At 33.2% G+C, this 16,787-nt stretch overlaps 1 protein-coding gene and 1 pseudogene across 3 annotated transcripts; one reads left to right on the top strand and one right to left on the bottom strand.

Moving 5' to 3' along the window:
- Window positions 1–127: 127 nt before the first annotated feature.
- On the top strand, window positions 128–15,781 carry LOC148596783 (uncharacterized). 3 transcript variants are annotated; one of them, XM_088562893.1, is made up of 5 exons: window positions 128–254; window positions 2,188–2,416; window positions 4,482–4,726; window positions 5,225–5,405; window positions 8,624–15,781. In XM_088562893.1, exons 1-5 carry the CDS (start codon window positions 252–254, stop codon window positions 12,238–12,240), a joined length of 4,275 nt encoding a protein of 1,424 aa, XP_088419019.1. In that variant the 5' UTR covers window positions 128–251; the 3' UTR covers window positions 12,241–15,781. The 3 variants fall into 3 exon arrangements, with proteins under 3 accessions (XP_088419019.1, XP_088419021.1, XP_088419022.1); XM_088562895.1 differs by having other exon boundaries at window positions 138–261; XM_088562896.1 differs by lacking the exons at window positions 128–254; window positions 2,188–2,416; window positions 5,225–5,405 and having other exon boundaries at window positions 4,620–4,726.
- LOC148596784 (uncharacterized) lies at window positions 6,042–6,814 on the bottom strand (annotated as a pseudogene).
- Window positions 15,782–16,787: the final 1,006 nt, after the last annotated feature.

Raw genomic sequence — 16,787 nt, 5'->3', positions numbered from 1 at the left:
CACATAGAAATATGTACGCTAATCTCCCAATTCAGTCACTGACTAATATATCATTTCCGAAAAGAATTTAAAAAAAAGACTCACAGCTTTGACCCTTTAATCTTTAGGGCGAATTGTACAAGAAGCCGAGTCGTCAAAACATAAATTTGGAATTTTATTGGATATTTTTTTTTCCTGAATTAGCTACTTTTATGAACAGAAAGAAGTGTCCGATGTAAACATTAGAGTCCTTTGCTGTCGACTGTTCTTCAATGGTAAAAGGTCTTTACAAAATGACAGTTCCAATGATATGGAGCAGCCACTTGTCTCAGGAAAAAAAAAACAATATCTTATTTTTGACTAATACTGGATTAGTGAATAATTTTTCTCAGACCCTGCCACACTCTTGTTACACTCCCTACAAAGTCTATGCAGGCCTTTCATTAAGAGGTGATACAAGGTACTTTTACCCTTCTAAACTACTGAAAGGTAACTCCAGAATTTTAAAATTTCAAAATGATAATAAGTACCTCCTACAGTACAAAACCAAAGGTACCCGCATTGCAAACAAATAATAATCCCTGCAAAGTCTGGCGTATATGGCATCAATGTGTCTGTCCATCTGTCTGTTCATCCCTCCTTCTGTCTGTCCAGTCAATATTTCTTGTAAGTGGAACTCCTCCTAAACTGCTCGAGGGATTTTGATGAATTGTTTTAGAAAGGTTTGGCATGTAGAAGTGCATGAAGGAAAATAATCACTGTAGGAGGACTTCAAAGGGAGATGATTCAAATAGAGGGCTTTATTGTTTAAAAAGGAATATTATACCGTATATGGAATGTTAAGCTTATTTGAATATGTTAGTAAATATGTCTTGACCTGACCTTAATGTCATAAGATCCACATGTGCAGGCCACTGTTCTTATTTTTAAAAAAATCAGACTTTGTGATTGCACTGGAATGATGATATACCACTAGACATTGTTGTGTCTACCATTCTATACAAAAAATGTGTATGTACAAATGTAGTCGTAGTATCCTCTGATCGTGTAACCCTCCTCTTTTTCATTTGGATGTTGATATGTACATGTAGTTATGAGATCAGAACAATGTGCCATACAAAAAGGATATTTAGAGGCACCGCAAAGTATTCCATTTCAAACGCTTCTAACAACTTTCAGATTTAAATCATGCTTGCCAGACTTACCTAGTTAGTTACAAAATTAATTTTCCTGTATGTCTGTATCATATTCATTGCGAAGACTTCATTTTCATTGATGTTTTGATAATTTTTTCACAATAACCTCTGTTTTGTTGACATTCCCCTGAGGGACTGTAAATAAGCATTCATCTTGATGTCTGAACAGTGGCTTAGCTAATTAAGTGAATGAATATCATACCAGAAGGTGCCATACCTTCAAAGGAAGGCTGGGTTATGACTTAAACCATTTAGAAATTAGGGGCCAAAAAGCATGAAAGGGGACCACTTGGATTCTGGTCAAATTTTTATGGTGTGTCTACACTTGCCTGAGCTGTTTAGGGTTTGACCTCTGCAGTAGTACCAAGCTGCACCTTACGAAGCATTTTATTTGAGGAGGAACCTTTTGTATAAATTCTATGAATGTATACAAGAAACATTCCTTTGCTGCTGGCATGGTGGGAGTTATGATAAGTAGGTCACTAAGTACAAAACAACATAAAATGTACCTGTGATAATCATTTTCCATTGTACAGTACAGAAAGAGACATACTATGACTGATCAATGACATACATGTAGTGATAATACAGATACATGTATTACAAATTTTTGTGGTTTTCGTTGGTAGACCAAACCACAAAATTTAGTTCCCAACCAAAAAGAGATTCCCATTGATGTGTATACTGAAAACATTAAAACCACGAAATCGAGAGTTCACAATCTTGTGTTTTTTCCTTGATGCATGAAAATTGGTATCCACGAATTAAAGTACTTTCACAGTACCAATTCGTGAGTGGTATCAGACATTTTTTTGTGGAAAGATAATTCCCAATTTTTTAAAAGTTTGAATTGCAGGTTATGCCCAACAAATTCGTAAGAAATCATAAGAAGTAATAATGTTATTGGCTACCACTCACAGAGTGGTGTACCATTATGTCAGTGATCAGTCACAGTATGTCTCATTCTGTACTGTAGCATCAAGTGATAATCATATTTACATGTATCTTTCAGTCCACTGTCTTTGCCATGTCGTCACTGTCAGAAGATGAAACAGATTTTCTCAGATTGGCAATTTTAGTGATAAAAGTGGCACCCCAGGCTGTGAGGTATTTGTTTGATCAGAGATTTCCTCCAGCAAACCTTGGACAAATCCTCCAGAGTAATAAGAGAAATCTTAGAGCTTTCAAAAATTCCAAAATCATCAATGCAGCCCAGTGGGATTTGCTGTTTCCATCATCAGGTACTTTGCAGTCCTATTTTAATAAATAAAAGAAAAGAAGTTGTTATTAAGTATCAGTCTTTATAAAAATCAGGCAGAAGGTGATTCATACATGTCAAAAACCCACTGAATTCAGTTTAATTTCTTCGTCAGAAACAGTTCCTAATCACATAACCAGTCTTAGTTTTTCATTTGGTGGTTGCACTTTTGAGAAAAAAATTATATAGATTGTACATAAAATTTGAAATTTGCAAGAGTTACTGCTCTTGATTTTCTTTGATTTGGTTAATTTTAGTGGGAGATAAATGTGATGTTTTCTCAATTGTGCAGATATGAATTCAGAAATAAATATTATTATGTAAATAAATAGCATATATAGATTAAAAAAGCGTTGTTTGTTCTGTGGGTTTTTCCACACCATGAATCACTTTACTATTGGCAGTTTCTGAATTTTATATGGACTGGTATTTAACAACATTTATCATTATCATACTATGGCATGTGTTTCACAAGTTAGGTTAATTATCAATATTGAATGAACAGTTAAAAGAAAGATAATAGCAGGGGGCTTTTGGCTTGGTGCTACATATATGTTATATTACATAGGAAAATGTAAATACTCACACTCATATTCTGCAATCACATCGCCCATCTGATCATCTAAATGAACAATGTACATGTCCATACAAAGAATCATGAAATTTAACAATGTATATGTAACTTATCATGCCCATTCACGTAGTGTAGAATGTTTTTTATGTACATGTATGTATAATTTCAAAAGTCGAGCATTAATGCACATACAATGTACATCGACAATGTTGTTTTTTTTATTTTTATTTATTTACATGTATGAATTCATTGTCTTCCATTCTGTTAGTAACAGAGAATAATATTTGACAACATAATCATATGACATGAAAGTGAAGTGTTCAGTGGTGTGATTTTTTTTTCCGACGCTGTTGGTATAGTTTCACTTTTTACCCTTTGACCTTAAGGATGCTCTTCTATGGAAACGCAAGTCACCTGATAGCAATTCTGCTTCCCGATTGGCCAAATACTGATAACTTAGTGGCATTCATAAAAACTGCATTCAAAAAAATGGTATCGAAAATTTGAAATTGCGTGCCATGTGTTATTTTCTTGAAAGAAATTAAGGATTTATAAAATATTCTCTATAACTCCTTGAAGAAATGTAGAAACTTAGAAGTTTTTTTTTAAGATAGTACTTGTTTCAATTTCCATCATTATCACATGTATCATATTCAGCAAAGACTAACATGTACATAACATATTACAGTTACAGGCATCTATTCTACATAGAACTTCCATATAACAACATTCCCATAATTCAAAACAACCAAATTGAAATGACAATTTGTACCCACCCTAGAAAAACTCTATACCCAGAAATCAAAGGTCAGGGGGTGAATGAACCCCCCCCCCCCCATTGCAAAAACTAGTTAGCATGAGTATAACTCAGAGAATAACATGTGAATATCTATGGTATTGTTCCACAATACTTTATACAACAGAGGTCAGACTGGCATTGATTTTTGGGGTTAAGACCAGAACTATTGAGATATGATATGATACAATGTAGCTTAGATTAGATAGATAGATTATAGTACATTTCAAGGCGGGATACATTTCTACACACTTGATAATTAAATTATTTATTCACTAGCCTGAATCAGTTTTTACTAGCCCTGGGCTTCGGGTAATTTAAGGCTAACAATATCATTGCCATGTAAGATTGAAACATGTTTGTTTCAAACTTATATTATACATGTAAACCAACTTAAATCATGTTTTAGAATATCATTTGAAATTTGCTACTATTTATTTTCACAACTAACACTGTTTGACTTATAATCCATAATTAAAAAAAACTTATTCGCAGGGGTTAATTGTTTCTCCTTTGCAAATTACTTCCCAAAATAAATCTGTCTATTCTAGAATTGTTTCTCCTTTGCAAATTACTTCCAAAAATAAATCTGTCTATTCTAGAGTTGTTTCTCCTTTGCAAATTACTTCCACAAATAAATCTGTCTACAGTGTAATTATTCATTGTCTGTTTTTATAGGAACGACTTGTTCAAACACATATGATGTCACCCTGCTGATCTGCTTGCTACGAAATGTTGTACCACAGGGATTACTTAAAATCCAGAAACCAACGACAGGGTTTGACAAATTACCATCAATAACAGATTTAACAGAAGGAGCTGACATAGCAAGGATAAAAAATTACCGGAATTTTATTGCTCACCATTCACACGGAAAAATTACAAAAATTGATTATAATTCAGCTTGGACTGATTTATTTGGGGTAATGTGTATTTTTTGTGGATCTTCTATTTTATTCTTTATTACTGCCTTTAACAGAATTAGGAGTATCACCATGTCTGTTCACCCCTCTGTTTGTCTTTCATTTCCATCTGTTCAGGTACCTAGAAAGCTGAAATTCTCCTCAACCTCTTGAAAGCTTGTTATTATACTGTGTATATAGAAATGTTACCTGTGTATGTGTATTTACTGTTGTGAAGGAAAGGTCTTGTTTTTTTTGTTTTTGTGTAAGAAAAGTTTATTTTAATGTTAAATTTTCTTGTAAAAGACAGAAAATTTCTAAAATTATAGAACCAAAGTCACCTCTTGTGATTTTTTTCAGGATCCTTCTTTAATTTGTATATGGAACTGAAAGATGAAACATATGAGCACACAGTCTATTTTTAATTTGACTTGTATCGTTTGCTATGAAGAAATTCTTCACTTTTCAACTGTTTTTTTTATGGAAACAAAATCTTATTAATCCCACATATAATTTCAGGCAATATCTAGAATAGGTGCTGGAAGATACAATCAGGATTGTCATGATCTGAGAGTAGCCTCCCTTGATGGATCAGATCAAGAAGTTTACACAGAGGTCCTTAAGACCCAGTCCAAACTAGAAAGTCTTCGAAAGGAACTAGATGAAATAAGGAAACAGACTGTTCCATGTAATGTCCAAGGTACATTAATTGTCGAAGTTATTGTATACTGCTTTGCTGTAGAAGGCCTTCAAGGGAGGCTACTCTCACATTTCTACTCCTGAGTATTGATAACTCTTGTGATACAGTATTATGTAATTATCATAAATTTAAGTAGCTGTCTTTGTAAGAATCATGCAATATCTGAAAAATGTGATACACCCCAAAAAGGCTACATATTTTTATTTTGTAATTAAGTTGTTTTATGGGTCTATACTATGAAATGTGTTATTATTCATTCAAATCTGCCTGCTCTTAGGAGATAATTAACATTGAAAATCCAATAGATTTGATTGTATTTGGGTGTCATTTACAGAGTTATCTCCTTTAATTTTAAAATCTACAGTGCATTCTATATAATTTTTTATCTCCTAAGAACACGGGTTATATGAAAAACTGAATGTTAATTTCTGTTTACTATGGCAATTCAAACGAAATATCAAAAATAAAAATATGTAAGCTTTTTACCCATGAATCACATTTTGCATGATTCTTAGCTGGAGTGGTACTTAAATCAAAATACCCCTTTTCTGAAGTTGTGTATCTTCCCAGGACCTTGGAATATTTTTATGCTTACCCATCTTCCACAATCTGCTATTTTCTCTACATTTTTTTTCAAGAAAAGACTGAGTGAATCCAATTGACATTTGCACAGCAGATCACTTCCTCTCAGACTGAAGGCAGTCAGTGTGGGAAACTAAAATCTAAGTTTTCATAGACATAGCCATAGGTCTATGACAAAACTGAAATGTCCATACCCCCATCTATTGTTGAGGAAAAGAAATTTTCAACATTCAACTCAGAAATTGTTTTATTGTTTTCAACAGAAGCAATTTGCTTTACAAATTCTTAAGGAGATTTGCCATTTATGTATGTATAACCTGTATCAAGTCCCTTGGCTTTGTCAAACTTACAATGCCATCAATAATCTTTGAAAGATTTGTCATGTTTAACTATCACATGTGCATTTCTAAATATTAATTCAACTTTTGAATATGAAGCAGCATTTAGTATTTGTACTGCTCTACCAGAATTGGATGAAATGATATCTATGTTTGCTTTACTGGCATCTAGGTGCATTGCTGATACTTCATGCGACTTAACAGTGTCAATTTTGAAATTAGAAGTACCAGTGGTTTAGTGTGTTAGAAATGGTACGATTCCTTATTAAAATTCCTCACATAAAGTACATTTCATTAGATTTGAAATGTGAACATAATGTAGCCACTTTTTTTTTCCAGTTTTCCAATGTTCATAGAAAGTATGAACCCGTTTTGATCGTTCTTAATCTTTTCTTTTTTTAGCGGCATCATCCAAGGATTCTTTCAGTTCAGGATTTTTAGTTTTTTACCAGGTACTGACCTGCAAAAATACTTCAGTATTCCAACCATAAGGCACATCGCACTGTTAACATTATTGATACTGGCTACCTATTCTACACTTAAACATGCTATAGATGTCAGACATATACCGGAAACCAGGACATGATAATATTTTCTTGGACAGTGAATTAAGATAATGAAAATTAATATTTTAATTACACAAACCAATTAGAGATAATTTTTTTTCATAGGTTGTTTATTGATTGGTTTTTGTATAGTCCGACACAATTTTACATAGACTTTGTTTTCTGGTCTACCGCTAATTTCGTGCACTGAGTGGTTCTAAGGTCAGAGGTTAAATTCCTATAGATTATTATGAGAGGATATTTGGGGGGGTTTGATTATCCTTCGTGCTCTTGGGTATTACAGAGGAGAATCTATATATGAACCCCCTAAAGTATATATATATATATATATATATATATATATATATATGTAAATCCCCTCGCAGAAATTTAATCATCCCCTGGTGGATACAAAATAACCGGCTTGGAATGGGAGAAAAATAAATAACCTCAGTCACATGGAGCACAATAAATTACTCTCATATCTGTTAGTTTTCATGTGTGCACCACTTGCTTGTTGATGGACAGAAAAATATTTCCTCACTTTAGGCAGCATGCCATTATATTTTTTTCATCTGGGTGTTCATGCATCCCCTTAAGTTTTTGAAGTACATGTACAGATGATCAATTTTATTTCTTTTTAAAATTATGGGGAATTTAGTACCTGAACTGATTTGCGCAACTAAAATTGTGATCAGCAATTTATTACTTTTATTTTATATTTGTTTTATTTTTAATAAAATACAACATGTGGATTTAATACCATAATAATAATATTATAGAGTAATTATTTATTCCAATCAGTCTGGTTATGGGAGATAATTAACATCAAAATCCAATAATTTCTATGGTACTGTATTTCAGTGTCATTTATACGAGTTTTCACTCATAATTTGCAATTCTAAGTATACATTCCATATAATTAGAAATTCGGTTCCCAACGAAAAGGAGAATTCTATTGATGAGTATACTGAAAACCTTAAAGCTGTTAATTCATGAATCCATGAAATTGTGTTTCTTCCTTTATCCACGAATTAAAGTACTTTCTCTAATTTTGCTTCAATTTTCGTACCGCTTGACCAGTGTGGAAAAAAAATGTTCTCATCACTAGTGACTTTTTTGTAATCAGAGTTTGATTGGATTAGAAATCAATTGTCTTGGACTCCATCTTGAATCGCCTCGATTGCCATTGTAGTTATATTTCAGTTAAATGTTTTCTTACCTTAAATATGAAGGGACTTAAGAAGATTTGAAGTAAAAAAGCATTTGAAATTGTCTTTTTGTTCTTTTGTTCAGAATGTTTGCGTTTGTGTGACGTCAACATGTTTCCTATGAATCGTAATCACAACGTTTCGTGAGCTTTTCATTTTTGGGTATTTTTGACATTTTTTGGGCATCAGAGAAACAGAATCTACACTCAAATCTCGTTGATTATGAATTTCTCACATCTCGTGAAATAAATTTTATAGTTTGAATAGTTTGGCAAGCCTCACGATCAAAACTATAAAATTTATTTCACTCGATGTGAGAAATTCCATAATCAACTTGTTATTGTTGTAGATTCTATATTTCACAATAAGTCTCAAGCTAATTTCTGTTGACACAAAATATCAAAGATAAAAAAAATATATATCAGTTTTCCAACCATGTAATACATTTTGCATGTTTTTTAGTGGGAGTGTTATTTACTATTGATAAGCCTTTGATCTTTTGTATTCTACATGTAAGTAATATGTGTCTCCTTATTTTTCAGACAGAATGAATAAAAAAATTGAGCTATGGGAGGAGAAAGATACTAAATTTGCAGAGACAGCAGCCTCAAAAGCTCTCAGAACAAAAGTAGAGGAAAATAAATGTATACTTATCACAGGCAACTCAGGATCGGGCAAGTCGGCAAGCTGTCATCATGTTGCCCTGTATCTTAGAGGCAAGGGGTATAATATTTTGCCCATTACTAGACCAAAAGAATTACTTGACTATAACAGCCCTAGTCTTCAGCAGGTATTTGTCATAAATGATGCCTGTGGAAAGTATTATGCAGATAAAACTTTGATACAAGAATGGTTAAGTTTTGAGGAAGATTTGAAATTGATCTTGGAAAACAATGATTTAATACTTTTAATGAATTCACGTCTTATTGTTTATCAAGATGAACATTTTGAAATGATGGCATTTCTAAATTATTCTGTTGTTGATTTCTCAAATATGTCTTATGCTCTGACTTTAACTGAAAGGAAGGCTATTTTGATGAAACATTTTCCTCTGAATTCAGAAGACAATGAGACTGAAACATTTCCAATCACCAAAGAGGCTATGGAGAGTCAGGATTGTTTCCCTTTGTTATGTGAACTATTCGGTGAGAATGAACATATACGATCTAATCCAGAGAAGTTCTTTACACAGCCATTCGAGGAATACAAAAAAGATTTAGACAATCTTAAGATCATGAGCCCTCATAAATACTGTGCATTAGGTCTTCTGGTTATATTTGAAGATTCCATGGAACGTTCAGTTTTATCAGATTTAGAGGTTGTGCCGGATGTTGCCGTAAAAATTGATCAGGTTTGTACAAGTATTGGATTACCAAAAGGAACATCAAGACAAAAGTTATGCAAAGAACTGGAAAGTTTACAAAACATATATGTAACTGTTGAAAATGGGAAATTTAAAAGCTTGCATGACAAGATGTATGACTTTATATCATCTAATATTGGTACTGCAATAGGAAGTTGTTTGTTGGAGCATTGTTCATTGAAGTTCATTAGAGAACGAGTTAGGCTCTTTAAGCATGCTGAAAATGATGATCAAAATGTAATCGTCCTACAAGCATCAATGGAAAAGTCTTATTTTAAGCGCATGTTTGCTGAACTTAAGATGGGAAAGTTTAGTGAATTGCTCATGAATAGACAAGTGAGAGAAAATTATTTTCAGGAAGCAATGATAAGGCAGTTTTGTAATATGGATGAACAGGAGCTACAAAACCTTCTTTTTAATTTATCATCAAGTGATTCTGTAAACAATGTCTACTTAACAGGCAGAAGTTTGTCCAATATAATAGAAATAGTTATGGACAGGGGAGATAATTCAATACATGAGATTTTTGGCACGAATGATGAAATAATTTCTTTCAATTTTTCCTACCTAGCTAGGTTGCTTACACTGAAAGATGTTACTCTGTTTCATTTTATTATTGCTGGTGGTTTATATCAATTATTTAAATTTATTGAAAACAGATTTACATTGTGTGTTAAATCTCAGATTCGAAACAGGTATGATTTATGTGTTACCTTATCAGCTGCTGAGGGTACAACCGAAATTTTGAATGAACTTTTGTCTAATTATTATATGATAAATATTGAAGTCAATGAACAAGATAATAACTACTATCCACTGTTTCTAGAGTCTTGCCTCTCTGGAAAGATTGAAGTTGCTAAGTGTTTGCATGAGAGAAATATTATCTTTCCTGACAGAACAAAAAGTGGTGAAACTGCAATTTGGGTAGCTTGCTATTCAGGCCATTTAGAAATGGTACGATTCCTTATTTCCAAGAAATTTGATGTAAATGCTGTAAATAAGAACGGCACATCTCCTCTTTTCATAGCAGTCAAAAGAGGTCATAGAGAAGTAGTTGATTTGCTCTTAGAGAACCATGCTGATATTCATTTGTGCAAAAATAATGGTGCAGGTCCTTTATTTGCTGCGTGTGAACAAGGAAACATTGATATAGTGGAGCTTTTGTTGAAATTGAAGGCAAATCCTAACTTGGTGGTAAACCCATATATTAATTACGTCTTTCATGAGTTTGAAAAATCATCTCTTGACACATGCTCATCTTCCAAAAAGACTAGAGGTTTATCTTCATTGTTTGTTGCAAGTCAGAAGGGTTTTAAGGAAATATGCCAGTTGTTGTTGGTTAATGGAGCAAATGTAGATCTTAGAGAAAATCATGGAAAAACGCCACTGATGATTGCATTGCAAAATGAATATATTAACATTGTTGAACTGCTGTTAAAGTACAATGCAGATGTCAATGCAGCCACTGATAATGGAATAACACCTTTGACTATTGTATCAGAGGCAGGTAATCTGGACTTAATGGAACTTCTTTTTAATCATGGATCTTCTTTTAACACAGGTTTTGATAACCAACTTTACAACAACTGCATTAATGAAACTTTTGCAGGTGATGATTTTGTCAATAAGTTTGGTTCAGGAAAAAACAAAATAAAACATTCACCGTACCCACTGGCTATGGCTGCAAGGAAAAATCATTTAGAAGTTGTGAAGTTTCTTTTGGACAAAGGTTTTGATATCAATTATCCTGGAGTTGAGAGTGCTACCGCTTTGTTTGAGGCATCAGAGAAAGGAAATGTGGATATTGTCACATTTCTCCTCAGTTGTCCTGGCATTAATATAAACCGTGCGACATGTGAAAATCGAACACCACTTTATATTGCAGTCAGTAGGAAACTGGTTGACATTGTGAAAATATTGCTACAGAATGGTGCAAATCCAAATATTTGTCGGAGAGATGGTGTAAGCCCACTTATGAAATCAGTTTTGACACAAAGAACAGAAATTGTAAAGTTGCTGTTAGAATATAAAGCTGATCCTGATATCCGAGCGGACAACGGTTTTGCTTCTATTTTATGTGCCGTTGAAAATAATGAAAATACCAACATCCTTGAAATGTTACTGAGTTTTGGTGCCAATGTCAATTTAGAGAATAACTCTAAACAAACTGCTCTGTGGATAGCAGTGAAAAAGAACAGAATTTCAGCCATACGTTGTTTACTACAGCACAATGCTTCAGTCAATGTTAAAGATGATAAAGGTGATACAGCATTAATAGCCGCATTAAAAGGAAACATTGTCAATGAAAATGTTATACAGCTTCTATTAGACCATGAGGCAGATGTTAATACGTGCAATCTGCATGGAACATGCCCCCTTCTCTGTGCAACTGTTCCAGGGAACATTAATATTGTTGAAAGCCTGCTATCAGCTGGAGCTGATGCTAATATATCTCCGCCTCCCAAACCCCCTCTTCTAGTGGTCGCTGTTGAAAAAGGGTATAATGACATTGCTAAAATGTTATTGCAACACAATGCAATTGTTGATGCAACAGATAACAAATCAGAAACTGCTCTATGGAAAGCAGTTAGAACTCGCAATAATGAAGCTGTTAATCTATTATTAGAACATGGTGCCAAGTATGACTATAGAGTCAATGGTATATCTCCATGTGAATTAGCAATGGAACTGAACTGCAATGAAATTGTAGAACTTTTAAAATCTAAGCAAGGATATTTTAGAAAGTTTTTAGGCACGATAGGATGGATAGTGCCTTTACTGAGGGATAATATCTAACTGAACATATGATCATTATCCTTTAAAAATAACTCTTAAAATCAGTGATATGTTTGTATCATATTCAATTTCACCAAAGCCTATCAAGCTTTCATTTGAAGCAGAATGTAATCAGTCCAAGTTACTATAATGCTTATATGAGATTGATGTAAAAATGTTGAGTACAAACGTTCCAGTGACTTGTTTGAGTTATGTCCCTTATCCTAGGTCTATTCCCTTAAAACAATGCTAGTTTCCCAGATTTAAGCTCCTGGCTTTGGATGGGTAGGGAGAATATATTTTATTCGAAAGTTCATATGATTCTGTAAAAACTATGATAAAAGAATTGAAAAATTTTGCTTTGAAAATTAAAAAAAAACTTGTAAATAAAATTACTTGTAGGGCTGATTTTATGGATAAGTTGAGTAAGGGGAAAAGAATATAACTTAGAGAGTTTGGCCCTGTAAGGCATGGGCAGGATTTTGTTGCAAAAGTTTTCCAAATTGATTTTTTTTATTCAGGAAAAAGTATTTGTAAACCTAGCCCAATCGGAACTACTCGGCCATTTCCGCTACACTAAAAAAATAACCTCGGATGCAGAAAGAAGAATTTCTTCCTGAAAATGTGCCGAAATGTTGTAGTCTTACGCGAATCAAAGTAGATCTATCCACCAAGTGGCGCTAAAATTTTCATTGGATAGCACTAGAAATAAAGAACAACTCTTCCAAGAATTTTGGCGCGAAGCGAGGAGCTTTGAAAAAAAAAGAAATGGTAAAAAATTCAACCAGTTTAACTAAAATTTTAGAATCGGAGCGGTCGAATTCCCGACAGATCCATCCGCCTGGTGCCTCCGAGGTTTTTCTTTCGTGTAACTAGAAAGTCTGAGGTGTTCCCATTGAATCTAACCCAATCTGGTACGGTGTTTAAATTTTTTTGGTCTTGCTGCTTTTTTTTTTAATATGTGTGTTTTTTTGTAATTTGTACATGTTCTTTAGAATTTTTATGAAACAGTTAACAGGGTTTGAAACAACCATTTTCGCTAGATAGCCCACAGGACTTTCTGATAGATAAATTAGGTACTTGATGTCCTCGAAATTGTTTTGCAGTCCTTTTCTTAGTAATAACTAGGCTTAAGAAAATAATTTGATAGCAAAAAGGATTACCAATCAAAACGTCTCTCAATTTAGGTAGGCGCAGGACTACCAGACTATTGTTATTGACGAACCCTGGTTAAGGGAAAACACATATTTTCTTTCTTACATGTAGATATTTGTACAAGATAAAATCATTACAATTTTATAGAAGCTTGGAATGGTAATATCATGGTGAAATTACAGTACTGTGCTTGCTTATTTGTACCTCTGCTCACATAGTTTTGAGTATATGTTGGAATCAACTAATTTATCTGTATGTTTGTCCTCCTTTTGGTATGTTCACATTTCTGACAAGCGCAACTTTTGAATTGCTTTGATGTGTTCTAATTTTCGCTATTTTCGCGGAGTACATAGACGTTCGAAAAATAGTACCCAAGAAATTGAATTTTAATACTATTTGAGGCTTATTTTTTTAGTTCACGGAAATTGATACCCGTGAATATTTTCCCTTGCCAGAATCCGCGAAAATTAGCAATGGTGGAAATCAATACGTTTACAGTAGACAATCATGTAAAAATTTGAAAGTGTGAAACTTAAACTGTAGCGCTAAAGGGATTTTGATGAAGTTTTGGCATATGTCGATGTGCAAAAAGGAAGACAATAATACAATTATTTTGCAAAGAGAGATAATTCAACTTTTTTACAGGGTTTCACAGTCAGCATTTTACTCATTTTAAGCCGGGGATATTCCCTTGTGAGCTTACAAGTTTTTTAGTTTATATTGCTTTTATTAGTAAAGAATTGCATAATTGTAACAATCAGTTTTTGTTAATTGAAATTCTAGACCTTTGAAATTCCAGTCCAAATGAAAAAAACAAAAAACAAACAAACAAACAATGCATTTTGATAATGAGTAGGTCAACTAGCAATCTTTTCTTGTATTGTATAAGGTCTCGCCTAACAATAAACATGGACGAATGATTCCTAAATTTTTGTCAACTATTTTAATGCAATGTATGGCCATTTTTATATATATATTTTTTTCAAAAGTAAAGAAAGTGGGAGATAAATAATTAAAATTTTGGAAAGACTCTTTGATCTTTTTTTAACATATATGACACATATTGGTGGTTATATCATTTAAAATCTTTGTATGATTAAAGCTGACACAAGTTTTTGTCTGGAATTGATTTATTCTTGGGTGAACCGCTGCTTTACGTTTTTTTTGTAGTTTAACTAATGTTCAGCAAGTAGTTAAAATGATGCTGAAGGCCACATGGCAATACTTGGACTGGTTGGTTGCACCAAAAAAAATTATATGGACCGAAGCGTAACTATGGTACATTGAATTTTTTGGGACAACTGACTGGTCCATATATAGCAATTTGACCCGAAGTAACATGAACAGTTTGCTATATTATACTTTTCAGATATAGTTTACTCTGGATCATTAGTATGGATTAAAAAAAAAACAAACACAACTTCGTATATTATGACGTCACGTGACGTTCTTAACTTTAAATCGAGACAGTCAATCTAATTTCCTACTGGTCCATTTGACATTATATTGACCGGTTGTTATATCTTAGAAAGTAAACAGACAAAAATCTTGAAAATTATTGTATTATCGTAGAATGGTATGGTGCTGTCAATTTGGTCTCGGGACAATAACTTGAGTAAACTAGGTTAATGGACTAGAAACAATCATTTTCCTAGTTTCCTGACTATGTGGTCGTAACAAGCTGCACCCGGTGCAGTATTTTAAAATCAGGCACCACTTACATTTTTTTTAAGTACGGTATGAAATATTAATATAGTATTTCCTATGATCGAATGCTTGTGTAAAATATATGATTGTTTTGTGCGCTTGTATGTATAGTATATAAATTGTATGTTAAATAGTCTGAAATGAAAGGACCACTGCCGGATATTGTAATATATTGAATTTTATACTATTTTCTTAAATTTGTTCATAAATTTTCATTTTGATTGACCATCTAAAGTGTTGAGCTCACACGTCCACCGTCGTCGTTAAAGGTGATTTGGGAATTTTAGATCTGTCAAAAACATGGCCATTGTTACTAAAATAGAACATAGTGGTCAGACAGAAGTTTTTCGCATATATCTTCAAAAACAGTTAGGTTTAGCCAAATTCTTTCATTTGCTCAAATAGTCCTTATTATAAGGCCTTAATTGGATCAAAGTTGTCCGACCACCCCTTGTTAAAGTTATTGCCCTCAGAAGGCGAAACATAATAATGTTTTAAGCTGTTTTCAGCCAATATCTTGAAAGCTATAATAGGTAGAAAGAAACTTTCAATTCCAATGAAATGATCATCATGATAAATCCTTATAAAGTATTCTTTTAAATTATTCAGTACTGTGCACTTCAAGCTCCTGGGAACCTCATGTTTCAAAACTAAAGTTGTTTTTGTATGTGATCCTATAATAATACTTATGTTATGTTGATGTGTCTGTTTAGCTTTTTATACGACCGCCAAAATCTACGGTAGTATGGCGCTGTCGTCGTCGTCGTCCATAGACACTTGGTTTTTGTGGGATAACTTGAGTATTACTAGGATGATCTTTATGCAATTTTATATCAATATTACAAACTGCATAATGAAGGTTGGCATTGATTTTGTTTTAATTTTTTGGGAGGGGGGTAGTCTCAACTGTTTCATAATTAGGGGCCAAAAGGGGACATACACAAGTACTTCATAGAATTCATCTATATAACCCCAGTAAAAGCTTAGGAATGTCTATAATGATTTTCTACAATATTCTATACTACAATGGTCAGTTTGATATTAAGGGTAAAGACTTGAGCTTTTCAAACATTAGTAGCAGAAACATGTTTTTTTCCTGATGTCCTGACAGTAACTTGACACAGTAACATGTGTTGAAATCGAAATTTATTTTTTTTATATCTTATGAAAATCGGTACCTGGCGTTTTTTTCAATCAGATTTGGAATACCTCTTATGGGTGTTTAGTTAAAAGAGCAGTGACGGATTTACTGGTGGAGCTAAGGTAGTACAATACAGTTTCTGAAAATTTGGTCTCATTTTGTTGAAATAATGCTGTTTTGAGGCAGTCCGCACAGAAATTTCTAGTGTTTTGTCATAAAAAAGTGCATATTTTTGAAGTCCTTGGTGTGTGGAGATTCAAGTCATAAGTAATTTAGTGATTATTGTAATAAAATCCAGCAGCCATGGTAACATACTGAAAAAAAATATTACTGAGTTTTAGTACAAAGCAGGGGCGCCCTTCCAAAACTAACAGCCAGTTACTATGTTTTATAAAATATCAGGCACTTAGACACTACCACAGGATGAAAACATGCATGGAGAAGGTGGAAAAAGGTTAAAAATAATACGACCCTTTTCGATTCATTCTCTCACAATTTTAGTTCCAAAAGTTCGTGCGAAATAAGGTATTTTGAAAATCAGCCATCTGATGCTCAGGAGAGAACC

This window comes from Perna viridis, chromosome 15, assembly GCF_037379345.1.
Source record: "Perna viridis isolate PV_CMFRI_1.1 ecotype Kerala chromosome 15, ASM3737934v1, whole genome shotgun sequence".
Classification (NCBI taxonomy): domain Eukaryota; kingdom Metazoa; phylum Mollusca; class Bivalvia; order Mytilida; family Mytilidae; genus Perna; species Perna viridis.
Note: the sequence above shows the minus strand (reverse complement) of the source record. Positions and strands in the feature narration are given on the sequence as shown.

Coding starts and splice junctions, on each gene's coding strand:
- LOC148596783 (XM_088562893.1), top strand. Junction 2,417..4,481: donor TTTGCTGTTTCCATCATCAG/GTACTTTGCAGT, acceptor CTGTTTTTATAG/GAACGACTTGTTCAAACACA. Junction 4,727..5,224: donor CTTGGACTGATTTATTTGGG/GTAATGTGTATT, acceptor ATATAATTTCAG/GCAATATCTAGAATAGGTGC.